Here is a 15,254-nt window from a genome sequence, read left to right as displayed (position 1 = left end):
AGCCTAAATAAATTTAAGGCTGAGCTGGACAGGGTATTGGAATGAATGGAGGGGTGAATTGGGAGCGTTTTTTTTTTTTTTTTTGACTGATGCTGCATAAGCTTGCTTTCTTGCATCACATGCCTCTACTTATGCTAATGCTAATGATGACAGTCAAAATACAGTAAACCCCCGCTATTCGCGGTATCTGTATTCGCGGTTTCGCGTATTCGCGATCACCGATTTAATATAAAATGAAACCTAAAAAAATGTGAATTTTACAGCGCCGTGAATATTTTCCGCCATAAAAAAACATGGGCTTGGCTAGAATTATCTTTCCCGGTCAAAACAGCGCTCAGTGGGTGGGGGAAGAGTGGTGACAAAATCGCGAGCGTAGTTGTTTCTCGTTAATCCTTGTTCAGTATGTGTTATGCGTTTGTCATGGAAGGTTTCGTCGTTTGCTTTTAATTTATATGCTTATAAATTGAATAAATTTATCAATTTATAAATTGATATGCTTACAAAAATGATAAGTCTACCGTTTTGCAGTGTAAAACAGACTTTTTCGAGTGTGTTAACGGAAGAAAGTGACTTTATTGTGGACAAGTTCTTTCTAACCCCTACAAAAATATGGCTACGAATAACAAGAGAAATGTGAAAATATCAAAGAAGGTGATGACATTAGCGAATAAAATTGAGTTATTAGATAAAATTTCTAATGGTGAAAGTGTCTCCTCAGTGGCAAAACATTATAAAATCAATGAGTCAATGGTACGATCAATCAAGAAATCGGAAGAAAAAATCCGCCGTAGTATCCGTGAAAATGCACTAATTGCTTCAAAAATTTGCTCTGTGACTCGTGATGTTAAATTAGAAAAAATGGAAAAAGCTTTACATCTGTGGATAGAAGACTGAACTCAAAATAAAATTCCGTTAAGTTCACTCATCATTCGTGAAAAGGCAAAACTCCTTTATCAATACTTTAGCGAAACTGGTGATAGCACTGTCGGGATAAGTTTTTTAGCTAGAAAAGGTGCTAGTTTGAAAGATTTGTTTGAAATTTCTAATAAATATTACATTTAATATTAAATTGTTTCTTATTTTCATTTCGATGCCATATGCTTGCATTTCACTATGTACTGTCTGCATAGTCATATTATGAAGGTACATATAATACATACATAGACAAAATTTTAGACTAGTTTTTCTTATATATTTCATACTTTGGAACGGAACCCCTTTATTACTAACCATAACTCAGTATTCGCGACATTTCTCAGGAACGTAACCAACCCCCGCAAATAGCGGGGGTTTACTATACTCTGTTGCCAGTAAAATTATTTTCATCTGCTAAATCTGAAGTCCATTAATTGAGGGTTTATTGTATAATGATCTAACATTTACAGCTTTAAATGAGAAAATACTTACTGACGAGAAAACCTTCTCACCTTTTTCAGTCATGTCTTTGTTCTAATCTCACCAATGACCTTTTTCAGTCATATCTTCATGTACATGCATTTCCCAGCTTCTTTCCTAATTTTTATGTACCGACAACCTCTAATAAGGCAAAAACCACAATTTCTCAAAACTACAGACCAATTTCTCTTAAAAATTACTTGAAAAACCCTTCTCAAAATAATATACCATCAACCAGCATGGTATCTTGGTATCCTGATACATGATAATCAATTTGGTTCCTTGAAACTTGATCTCCCTTGGATCAAACATCCGGAAATGCATTTATCCAAAACAAACATCTCATCATGGTATGCCTTAACCTTAAGAGATCCTTCAACACTGTGAAGCAATTTGTTATCTTGAGTGATCCCCATTCCCCTGACCTGAGAGGCCACTTACATATTTCATTCAAAATTTCCTTGACCATAAACCTTCTAGATTCACCAGCACATTCTCTCTCTCTCTCTCTCTCTCTCTTGAACTTATATTCAAAAATATGAGGTCTCACTAAGTTCTGTTCTCACTAACATTTTCTTTGTAATAAGAATAAATCATGTGAATAAAAATATTATGAACACTATGGATTCATACCTCTCTGCTGATGACCTTACTGACTTCTGTCATTGAGAGGCAATTCCAAATCTCAGTAAGTAATATGGAACTGTAGATGGCACAAAACGGATACAGACTATCCACCAGAAACCTACAGCCATATAATTTTGGAACAAGTGCAGACGTATCTTAAATGTGAGCTACTCTTTTCCAATCACCCTATCTCATTCATGAATAGCATTCATCTCCTATGATTCATTCATATTGTTCTTTAAGACCAGAAACTGCTTATAAAAACAGCTGAACCCCTAGGTTTCCACCTCTTCACTCCAAACTTCTTAAAATAGCCAAAGTTTGACTAACTTCTTTTGAAAATCGTGCTGGCAACAAAATCACTTCCTGATCTTCTTTTCATCAATATTTGTGTCTTTTAAAATATCAACTGTAATATTGTATCAAAATAGAAGTTACTGCAATATGTTCCTTTATTTCATTAACCAATTTAATTCTTCACCAGTTTTACAAGATCTTCATTTTCTTTCATTTCTCTTTTATAATTCTTACCACCTTGCATAAATCATGCTTTTTGAAGCAGTTACATTATCCCAAGCTTTTTTTACCTTATGAACCGCATCAAGTAACTTAAGTTTTTTGGTGAATCTTCCTGCACTTTTATTTACTTCTTCATTAATTATACATATAATCATTCTCCTCATATCTTTTCTGCAAAAGGTTTTTAATGTTTTTATTATTCCTTGGTCTAAAAGTTGAATGACAGATGTATATAAGAGGGGAAAAAAAACCTACATTATATTGCTGATGCACATTTTTGTACATGCTGTGCAACTATCCAAAAGCAAAGCATTTTTCTCTTCTTTAAAGTCAACTCCTTGTCTCATTCTATTAAAAATTTCAAAATATTTCATTAATTATCCGTGCATTTCTGCTGCTCGTGTATTTTAGTGGTAGTGATGCATCTTTAAAACAGTGCAGAGTTTTGACTTTCCTATAACTAACAGTTCCTTTTTATCAGTACCAGTAAACTATTACATGGTTTTTTTAGTGTTTTCCCCATTGAGTTAAAGCTATTTTTGAAAGTTAACGTGTATCTGATAATGCTTGATAATAAACACTGGTTTCATCACTTTTGCGTATGTCCAGCTTATAATTTTTGTAATTCTGTTACAAAAATTTTATCTCCTTTATTGTATTCTGTTGTATCTCCTTTATCACCATGAAATTTATTTTAAACAGCAGTCCAATGAAATTATAAAGAGAAAAAAATGCTAAAAAAAATCCAAGGTTTATTATATTGTATGGTCCTGATATATACTGTATAGCCCTATCGTCTTTTATGATTGAATAAACCAAAATTATGATTCTAATAAGAGAAGAATTTTGCATGATGCAACATATATAAGATTTAAGTTTTCAAGTTTTGATTCAATTAACCAGTAATTCCTATAAGTGAAACCTATTGCATAATCATTCTTTTTTCATATATTTGCTCTTTCAGCAACTGGAGCTGAAGAGAAAGCTGTAGAACAACCTGAAGTTACAGAAGGACCCACATGTCCGCCTTCTAATTGCCATAATATTCAGTGTCCTTTTGGTATTGATGAGGTACGAGATATATATGGATGCAGTTCGTGCCGCTGTTCTAATCCTTGTGAGGTAAAACAAGATGACATGATAAATTTGTATGCATATAGTAAATAACAATTTTATTATTTTCTCTTGTAACAATTTTATTATTTTCTCGAAGTTCCTCTTTTAATTGAAGTTTTAAAATGGTTTCAAATTTGCACTATAAAAATGACCAATTTTAAAATATTTTGGCTAACAAAGCTCCAGTTTCAATCCATTTTAAATACACTCAGTCCAAAAATTTTTTATAAAACTCAGCTTTTGTTTTGCTTTCAATTCCTGTTTAAGAAGGAAAAAAAGTTGAATATATTAGTTATAATTATTGTAGTCATAAGTTATTACTGTGTGAATCTTATTGGTTTTGATGAAAAATTAAATCCATTGGTAAATAAAACACTAAATGAATCTTATTTGATTTACTGGATCCTTCTCTTTTGCTGGTGATCTTTTTCAGTCATATTTCGTGAAAGTGAAAAATAATTAATATACTTTAATGAAAGTCCTTCAGGGGCTTTCCATTAGAATAAATGATAGCCCATAAATTTTATCATGGACATTCTTGCATTAATGACAGCTAAGGCTACCACTTGCTAGTCTGAAATGCTACTGAAGCTGAATAGATCATACTTATGAGTAAAAATACATTATCTGTTAAATTCAGTTGTTCAGCAACAGCCAAGTCTCCTGCTTGTACCTTCATACCAGCAGGACACTATGTATGTCTCCTATCCTCATTATATACAAGGTCTAAAAATACTGTGAATGCCTGGTATACTGGAGGTGGTCACCCAGATGTGTTAACCAATGTGGGAATGCAACTCTTTGGCTCCTTGTATTTGTTGAGGTGGGCAAGTATAATGGCAAATCCAGTATTTCCTGGCTTCTAAGGGTACAGTTTAAAATGATTTTCACAGCCCAGATGCCTCCTAGGGATCTTACCACCTCTTTGGTCTAGAAGTCACCTGGATCAGCTGGCGTATGAGTTTGCTGCTCCTAATCAGTGAACTCTGACTGAAGGGAGTCTGGTTAGTGTGTAAGCAGTAGGCACTGCCAAGGCTATGTTGTGTTAAGGAGTTGGTGCAAATTTCTGCACATCAGTATTAGTGATAGCAAATGATGCAAGGAGGCAAGCTTATACATCAGTCAAAAGAAAATAAAGAACTACCCACCTCTAACAATTTATTTAATTGCATCAATTTTCATTTTGGTTAAAGTTTGCTGATTTAATCTATAGAGGACAGTGACCATGACACACTTTTTGCTTAAGTTTGAATTCTGTTTGTTACTATCTGATTGGATCATATAGGAACATCCATTGGTTCTTGACTTTATAGTGGCCAATGACTGAATTGTGATCCTTTTTGAAGCTCCCATTCACTGATGCCCCTTTGAAGAGGTAGTGCTTATGAGAGTTCCCGGTTCTTTTCTTTTATTATTCATTTACAAAGAGTGGTGCTCATTCTTTGGTAGTGTGGGCATGTACCCTGAGGGCCAGGAGTTGTGCATTTACACTGCTGGAGGTGTTACTTTGTTTGTCTTCTTCCTTGTCTTATTTTATTTCAGTTTATTTCATTTCATTTTTAGGTTGGCTTGATGTATAGGAGCAGAATTGCATGTTACCACATTTGGCCTTAAAAGACAGCAGGAATTTGCTGTATTTGTAAAGTAGTTTACTGTTTCTTTTTTTCACAAATTTCAGTAATATTAACACATCAGACCCTATAGTAAAGTACAGTTGGGTCTCCATATTCACGGGATCTGTATTCGAGGATTCGTGTTTTCACGTTGGCGGTTGCAAAATTTATCAGACTAAACATTTGGCTGATGCTCTCTGCATTCACCCAGTGAGTGACATCCAAGTAGGACAGCTTGTAACCTTTGTGTATCTACATTAGGCTACTTGTGCTTAAAATATTATTGTGATTATGTGAATATGCATTGGTTCTAAACGAATTGCATCTAGTAATGTGCAAAAGCCTAAAAAGACCAAGAAAATGATGACTTTAAATGAGAAAGTTCGGATTCTAGATAAATGATGGGAAGGACTCACATATGCAGCCATAGGCTGCATGTCAATGAAATATCAACCGCATATCAATGAAATCAATAGCCACACGTCAACAAAAGTACCTTGCGATACATAAGGAAACAAGAAATTGAGATCAGAGAGGCAGTGCAAAGTGGTGGAATTCTTACTGTAAATACATGGCTTATGTACATGATAAAGTGATGTTAAAAATGGAGAATGCACTGTTCATTTGGATCAAAGATCAGCACAAAAAAATCAACTTGCTTGTGAACATTGGTATAATTTTTGCTAAGGCCTTCGTTCTTTACAACAGATTTAACCTCCTGTACCAGCAGCACCACGGAAACCACTTTCATTGCCAGCAAAGGCTGGTTCCAGAAATTCAAGAGGCATTATTTGCTCCATAGTGTAAAGGTTGCAGACGAGTCTGCTTCAGTTGATCACGAGGCTGCTAAGGCCTACCCTGCACAACTCAAGAAGCTCATCAAGAAGAAGGGATATAAACCTGAACAGGTTTTCAATGCCAATGGGACAGAATTGTTCTGGAAGAAGATGCCTCAGTGCACCTATATAGCTGTCAAAGAGAAGAAGGCCCAGGATTCAAGGCAGAAGTCTCGGCGTCAGCCAACCCTGCTTCTTCTCCAGCCTCTGAGACCCCTACTACATTGTACTGAATGCTGTGGTGCATGCTTTGTTCTTAACTATGTAATAAAATTTTGATACAGTATTTCGAAACATGGTCTAAAATGTTATTCATTATTGTAAAACACAATTAAAACCTTTTAAACACATTTAAACATTTTTCTGCTAATTGTAAATGGTTGCATAAGTGTTTAGCCATACATAGAAAACATCTGGGGCTATTTGGGCGAGAGTACGCATTTTTGCAAATTTCACATTTTTGCAGGAAGTGTTGACACGTAACCCCTGCAAATATGGAGACCCGAACTGTATATTATTCAACCTACCTATGTGTCATGCATCTAATGAAAGTTTGTTTCAACAATCTGTTATTCTCTGGCTGAAAGCAAATTTTTACATGTCTTGTAACCATCCATTTTCAATTTAAATGTATGGCTTCCTATGTGCATCTGAAAAAGAATAAGGAATCATTAGCATTAGTTTATTTGATCTATTTAAAACCATAAACACTTCAATCAGGTCTCCATGCAGGTGCCTAGTGTCCAAATGCTGTAATTTCCAGAACTGAAGTCTTTCTTGGTTAGAGTACCATTTTGTGCCCCTCAGTAAGATCACTGCTCTTCTCTGCATACCCATTCCAAATTTTTAAATATGGCTTACAGACCTGTATGCAGTATTCAAGATGCTACCTAACCATTGTGTTATACGATGGGATAATCACTTCTTTGACTTCATGTTGAACTGAAAATTTATTCATAGGTCTGTTTCATTCTCCACCACATCAAGTGGATACCACCCAATTGGTATATTAGTCTGGCAATACTGATACTCATATGCAGTACCCAGCATTTCTAAATGTTAAACCTAAGTTTCTACTTCTCAGCCCATGTGCCTAATTATTCTAGGTCTTGTTGCAGTAATATGCCCTCATTACAGACATTAACTACGCTCTCTATCAAACTATCTCTGAAAACTTAGGTATAGAGAGAAAAGTGGAGAAGAAATTGTTGAAGTTAAACATAAAAAAAGGCACCTGGGGCAGATGGAATCTATCCAGTTATATTGAAGGAGGCAGCGAGGGAAGTAAGCAAACCTTTAGCCATAATTATGAGAACAGCCTTAGATTCAGGGGAGGTCCCCATGGATTGGAGATGTGCAGATGTATCAGCAATTCACAAAAGTGTTTCAAAGGATGGCACAAATAATTATAGACCTGATAGTTTAACTTCTGTTCTGGGGAAAATGATGGAGTCACTGTTGATGATGCAATCAGTGATGCGGGATCACCTAACAAGACTGCAGTAATAGTTCAGACGACACAGCATGGGTTTGGTAAGGGGAAGTCTTATCTGACCAATTTGATTGGATACTACGATGTAGTCACAAAGGAACTGGATGCAAAAAATAATTTTGATATCATATACTTGGATTTCAGGAAAGCTTTTGATACTGTTGCACATGAAGACTGCTGTGCAATTGGAGTCGTATGGCATTAAGGGAAAGTTGCTGCAATGGACAAAGGGATGGTTGAGTGGGAGTCAGTGGAGAATGGTAATAAATGGACATTGCTCTATGTGGACTAATGTTATTAGTGGAGTTCCCTAGGTTCGGTGCTGGTCCCATTGTTGTTTTGTGTATTTTTCAATGATATTGATGAAGGCTTAATGTTCAAGTTTGCAGATGATACAAAGGTTGGCAGGGTTGTTAATGACAGTACACTACTGCAACAGGATCTAGAAAAATTGAGCAAATGGGCTGAGAGGTGGCAACTGAAGTGCAACATTGACAAATGTAAAGTACTGCACATGGGTATCAGTAACCCCAGAGTAACATATCAACTGTGTGGTACTACACTCAGAGTAGAGAATGAAAAGGACCTGGGGGTTATTGTGCAGTCAGATATGAAGTTTTCTGATCAGTGCAAACAGTCTGCAAGAGTTGCTCATGCTGTCTTGTCAATGATATATGGGAATTTTTCTAGCAGGGATAAGGAGGAAATGGTCAGGCCACACCTTGAGTACTGTATACAAGTCTGGAAGCCTCATTTTAGAAAGGATGTAGAGCTTCTGTAACAAGTACAGAGAAGGGCAACAAGATTAGTGAATAGAACAAAGGTTTGCTCTTATGAAGAAAGGCTTAAGTTTTGCAAATTACAGTGTCAGGAGACAAGGCACCTACGAGGTGATCTGATTGAGGTGTATAAGGCCTTGATGGTTTGAGCAAGCTCAATGCTAATGGGATTCTTCCTCTTGCCACATAAATTTAAATTGAGGAAAGCTAGTTGTAGAATAGATGTGCGAAAATTTTCCTGTAGCCAGCAGATAGTTGATTGCTGGAACAAACTTCCATCTGTCGGTGTAGAAGTTGACAGCTTAAATAAATTCAAGGCAGAACTAAACAAACATCTGGAACGAATGGATGGTTGAAATGGGAAGGCTTTTTTTTTTTTTTTTTTTTTTTTTGTTGGTGCGTATTAGCTTGCTTTCTTACATGATATGTCTCTACTAATGCTAATCTTAGTCCAACTGTAAAACTTGAAAGAGGTTCTGTAATGGTTTGAGTCTCTGTCAGTATATGGTGTATGAAGTTTATACAGGTAGTTCTCGACTTTACGAGTTAATTCGTTCTTAGCACACGCTCGTAAATTGGGAATTTATTTCCCATAGACATAATGTTAAAAACAGGGATTATGTTATTGACAATGAAATTAGTTAGCTAATTAGTTTATCTTTAAACAATGATTGATTAATCCAAAGAAATGAAAATGTAGCCTGTAAAATCAAGCAAATTATAATAATAGAAAAATTATTTATGACTTACAAATGTTAAAGAATGTTTATTCTTCATCATCATCATCATCATCACCATCGATTAAATGCACACTCATTGATCGCTCATTATTGGCTCGGCACTCATTGGTTTGTTGCAATCGTCTTCAGAAATGCTTCAAGAGGCATTTGTTTCCAAGATAATCTTCTGTTTTAATTATAAATTTCACAATTGCATATGCATAAGCATTTTTTAACGGCACACATAAATTGCAACTAACATGGTTCGTGTGGATTAAGAAGTTTATGAAGCTTTAAAAAAAAGGAATGAAGAGAAGATTCTGAAAATTTATTTGTTTTTTTATACGATTGAAGATTTCAGTGAAGAGGAAACACATTTCACCATAATAACGTAAAAACCCACAGTATTCCAGCTATCGGTATTATAGCAAATGCACTAAGATCGAGTTTACTATCCGTTTATAATTAGATGCACTAACAGAAAAGCCCAATAAACCGGAAAGTGCAAATTGTTTTTATTGTTTTATGGTAGTGACCTCCAGAAATGTGCTTTAGAAAAATATCACAAAAGCGTTCAAAATTGATTCTTATAACGGAACATATAATAACGATGAAAGTGTAGTGCATTTTAACGATTTTAATTGGTAACTAATACAGTTTACAAACCATGCTCACAACCTTTTATATGGCCTTAAGGTCCGCTCATGACCTTAAAAATTAAATTTTAGAGAGATGAATAGCTTAGTTATACAGTGAAAATTTCAACTTCCGAGATCTTGAAACAAATTACCAAAAAACAATGTATTAATAGGTTCACATTACGATATTTTCACGATACGATGGTGTCTCTTGGAACTGATTAATATCGTAAAGCAGGGTACACTGTATTGTATTGTATAGCTATGCACATGGTTTGGATGTGGTATTTATGAATGTTTAACATTCGTTTTTTGCAATTAATGTTCATATTTTTTATTTTGTTAATACTTGATACTTGGGGGGAGAAAAACTCATAAACCAGGGAACTTGTAAAGTAAGAACTGCCTGTATTTTATTGAAACAGATATGGATAATAATGCATACCTTAAAATATAGTACTAATTATGTTGTCTTAGCATTAGCATTAGCATTAGTAGAGGCATATGTTGCAAGAAAGCAAGCTTATTCAGCATCAGCCAACAAAAAAAAAAAAAAAACACACACCACTCCCATTTCACCCCTCCGTTCGTTCGAAATACCTGTCCAGTTGAGCCCTAAATTTGTTTAGGCTATCAACTTCAACAACAAGTGATGGAAGTCGGTTCCACCAACCAACCACCCGCTGGCCAAAGGCAAATTTCCGCACATCTATCCGACATCCGTCCTTCCTCAATTTGAATTTATGCCCTCTGAGGTGATTATTCTGAGCAAGATGAAGAATCCCATTCGCATTGAGCATGCTCAAACCATTCAAAGCCTTATACACCTCTATCAGATCACCTCGCCGGTGCCTAGTCTCCAGACTCTGTAATTTACAAAACTTAAGCCTTTCTTCGTAAGAGCAACCCTTTGTTCCATTCACTAATCTTGTTGCCCTTCTCTGTACTCGTTCCAGCAGCTCTACATCCTTCTTGAAATGAGGCCTCCAGACCTGTATACAGTACTCAAGATGTGGCCTAACCATTGCCTTATACAAGGGAATAATCACCTCCTTATCCCTGCTAGAAAAATTCCTGTATATCATTGACAAGACACCATGAGCTACTCTTGCAGCTCGTCTGCACTGCTCAGAGAACTTCATATCTGCCTGCACAATTACCCCCAGGACCTTTTCATTCTCCACCACTGTCAGTGTAGTACCGCAGAGTTGATACGTTGCTCTGTGGTTACTGTTTCCCATATGTAATACCTTACATTTGTCAATGTTAAACTTCATTTGCCACCTCTCAGCCCATCTGTTCAACCTTTCCAGATCCTGTTGCAGCAGCATAGCGTCAGTAGTGTCCTTAACAACCCTGCCAACCTTTGTATCATCTGCAAACTTGGACATTAAACTTGATATACCATCATCAATATCATTCATAAACACCGAAAACAACAACGGACCCAACACTGAACCCTGAGGAACTCCACTAATAACATTAGTCCACGTTGAGCAGTGTCCATTGATTACCACTCTCTGTCTTCTGCCACTCAATCATCCCCTTATCCATAGCAGCAATTTGCCTCCAATGCCACACTGCTCCAATTTGTGCAGCAGTCTTCCATGTGCAACAGTATCAAAAGCCTTTCTAAGATCCAAATATATAATATCAAAGTTATTCCCTGCATCCAGTTCTTTTGTGACTGCATCATAGTATCCAATCAAATTGGTCAGGCAAGACCTGCCCTTAACAAAACCATGCTGCGTCTGAGCTATAACTGAATTCTTGTCTAGATGATCCTGTAGTGCTTCTTTAACCAGTGCCTCCATTAATTTACCTGGAACAGAAGTTAAACTAACAGGTCTATAATTACTTGTGTCAGCCTTTGATCCTCCTTTGTGAATTGGGGTTACATTTGCACATCTCCAGTCTATGGGTACCTCCCCTGAGTCCGAAGAAGCTCTCATAATTATGGCTAGGGGTTTGCTTACTTCCTTTGCTGCCTCCTTTAATATAACTGGATAGATCCCATCCACCCCAGGTGCCTTTTTTATGTTTATCCTCAACAATCTCTCCTCCACTTTCCTCTCAGTTATTACAAAATCATCCAGCTCACTGCCAATGTTTACTTTACCTACATCATTCTCCTTCCTGAATAACTCCTCATGCGTGAATGTAAATGCAAAATACTCGTTTAGATTGTTAGCCACCTGAGCAGGATCCTCAACCGTTGAACCATCAATATCCAGTGGACCAATCTGATTCATCCCTTTCCTTCTTGAGTTTAAATAGGTACCATCATAGTCACCTTTATGAAAACAAAAACTCTTCCCTTTACCTCTGATGGTAGTTACCTCCTTGAGTAAATCCCACTTCAACACACTGTGATCACTGCCACCTAGTGGTTCATTTATCTGCAGATTCTTAATGCATGAAGAATCACTACTGATAATCAGATCAAGAGTATTGCTCCCTCTTGTTGCCTCACGAACATGCTGATGTAGAAAACAATCATCCAATAAATCCACAAAAGCCTTGCTAGTGTGCGGGTGACCAACCCACAAATTCCAGTCAATATCTGGGAAATTAAAATCCCCCATTATAAGACTCTCTGATTTACTGGCCCACTCTATTTCCCTGTACAATATCTTATTATACTCATCAGAGTCATTAGGCCTAAAGCACACTCCTACTCTCAATTTTGATTTCCCTATGCTTATGTCACACCAAACTGACTCGACACTGCCCTGTCCATCGATGTCGACTGGCTTCACTTCCTTGGACTTTATGTGTTTCTTAACTAATAGCATAACCCCTCCTCCCCTCTGTCCTGTCTATCCTTTCTATACACATTGTATTCCCCAAATTCCAGTTCCGCATTCCTTATATCTGTGTGACACCACGTCTCTGATATCCCAACAATATCTGCCTTTGATATTTTGAGCAATACCTCAAATTCATCAAATTTATTTACCAAACTCCTAGCATTGGTGTACACGCAGGTATACATGCACCTGTTTCTATTCTTGGCTACCCTAACACAACCCATGTGTTTACTTGTACTGCAATGACTCCCAGCAGTCTCTGAAATATCCTGCATCTTGTTTTTCAGGCTTATGCTCATTTCAATAGAAGCAGTGCAAGAATCACTTCCACCTCTGCCAGTGGCTACTGTTAATCTATTAGTCCTTGTATCCCCCCCCCCAACTAGCAGTTTTCCGACCCACCTAACTCTGCCTCGACAGCATCAGCAAAAATTCTTGCACCCTTTCTATTTAAGTGTATCCCATCCCTGTAGAAGCAATCTCTCCTGTTAACAAGTATAGTCCAGGCTGAAAAAAATTCTACCCCTTGAGCCTTGCACAATCCCTCCAGTGCCGAATTGATCGACAAGGCTCTCATCATATACTCCCTCCTATCGTGTCTGGGCAGAATTGCAGACACTTTCAAATTCAACCCTAATTCACGGCTTTTTTTCAACAGTGACCTGTACTTGCTAAGTAATTCCGCCGGTCTCCTACTCTTAATATCATTAGTGCCAACGTGTACAACTATATCACCTTTTGTGCCCTTAAAAGATGATATCTGCTCTACAACGTCATCAACCTTTGCCCCTGGCAGACATACCCTGGTCCTATTCCACCTATCCTTTTTGCAAAGCATGTTCCCCGCTTCCCTGACAATAGAGTCACTAACAACTACTAGTTCCTGTGGGACCGGCACATTCTGCCTAGGGGGCTGCCTCTGTGTTGCCTGATGACCAAGTGCAAGCTCTGGCGTTGATGTGGGCAGCTGAGAGCTTGATGGGTCCCTCAATTTATTTCCTTCGAGGGCATCCACCCTGTCCTTCAAGCTCTCATAAAGGCCCATAACAACGCTGAGTTGTCGCCTGATTTCCTTGCACTCCTTACATCGTGCACACACAAAGACATCCCCCTTGGCAGTATCATGTCCAGTACCCGACTGCTCCGCAAACATCACGCAAACAGTGCATTTTAAAAGACTGTGATTCAGAGGGCAACTGCCCCCCTCAGTTCTCCCCTGAGCCACAGCACTCCCATTAGCTTGAGCCTTTTGCTTTGCTGCTCTGGTCTGAGTCATGATTCCGATTTAATGCAATAAAATTTCAATTTCAGAACAAAATTAAATCCTTAAGTTATATCCCAAAACAGTTATAACGCTATATTTATTTTTTCGGTATCGAGTGTTTTCTACGAGTTCCCTTTATACAACTTCCGTATCACGTGTACCACTATAGTTATGTATTAATTATTTGTTACGGTTAAGTCGTTATATATATATATATATAGAGTTAAAAGTACAATTTAATTGACAATAAAGTTTATCAAGATTAATAGATTTACTGATTAATTGACAATATTATATTATGCACTATACTACACTAAGCTTATGCTATAGTGTAAAAATGGCGGGAAATCACGAACGGTACTTCTACGGACTCGTAAGTATTGATTAGCTTCCAAATCTCGCTATCTCAATTTAGAATAAACTAAGGATCCTGACTAGGTCTATAATCTACTTATAGAAGATAATTTGATATAACAATTGGTTAATAAATCGACTAAATTTGGTAAAAAAAAAAAAAAAAAACCTCTCGTTCAATTTGTAACACGTGGATTTGATACCGTTACCGATACTAAGTAATACCTACAAAATCTCTGTCTAAGTTAAACTTTAAACTAAGTATCGTAACTAGGAAAATAAAGCTACTCTAGAAAATAAGTTAATATGCCAATTTAAGCTAATAAATCAGAAAATAAATCAGGGAAAACTTCTCTGTTCCAAGAGCGTCAATGAGCTTCGTCCGCACAGGCTACTCTCGTCTTTATAACTTAATGAATTTGGATAGTGAATTTATTGCTGATTCACTTACCCAGCATTCAGAATAAAGTTTTTCTTTAAATAAAAATGAAATGCAAATTGTCAATTATTTATTTCATAAATTAATAATTTTAAAAAATTTGTTATTTTTTAAATTTTCAAATGTATTTTTAATTTGGAATTTTATTCTTTTATTTATTTACAGTTGTATTAAGCAGTAAATATTATTTAGCAGTTTGCTTCTTCAACATTGTTTTGTAACTACAATCCTGGAATGCTTGATTCTTATTCTTTTATTCTGCTTTCCTTGCTTTTTTTTTTCTGCTTCTTATACTACTGTATGAGAAATAGACAGTTCACAAGTTAATATGTTAACAAGGGTTGGGAAGCATTCTTTATATTATACTTGTAATTTTCTTGCTTTCTATTTCATCTTTTATGTAAATTTAAGTTTAGTTAATTTTTCTCTTTCTTTCACATATACTTTCAAGAAGTTGACAATATAAATATGAAGTCTTCAGTCTGGTGTCATTTGGATTCATACTTTCAAATACCGTATTTCCCCATGTATAAGACGCACCTTTTTTTGAAAAATTTGGGGTCTAAAAACTGGGTGCATCTTATACAGTGGTTGTAGATTTTTTTACTTGCATTTCCCGCTTTTTCGTGCTTGTTGTCTTTGCGCTCATTGTT

General features: G+C 36.5%; 1 protein-coding gene across 2 annotated transcripts in view; it reads left to right on the top strand.

Moving 5' to 3' along the window:
* The window catches only part of LOC150077096 (papilin-like), a 724,323-nt gene that overhangs the window by 632,790 nt on the left and 76,279 nt on the right, over positions 1-15,254 (top strand). For both annotated transcript variants that reach the window (XM_090386252.1, XM_090386253.1), the window contains exon 30: positions 3,506-3,663. In XM_090386252.1, coding sequence (XP_090242378.1) covers positions 3,506-3,663 — 158 coding nt within the window. The remainder of the gene's footprint in view (positions 1-3,505; positions 3,664-15,254) is intronic.

The sequence above is a fragment of the Mastigoproctus giganteus genome, chromosome 12 (genome assembly GCF_048544385.1).
Source record: "Mastigoproctus giganteus isolate SK-2022 chromosome 12, ASM4854438v1, whole genome shotgun sequence".
Classification (NCBI taxonomy): domain Eukaryota; kingdom Metazoa; phylum Arthropoda; class Arachnida; order Uropygi; family Thelyphonidae; genus Mastigoproctus; species Mastigoproctus giganteus.
Note: the sequence above shows the minus strand (reverse complement) of the source record. Positions and strands in the feature narration are given on the sequence as shown.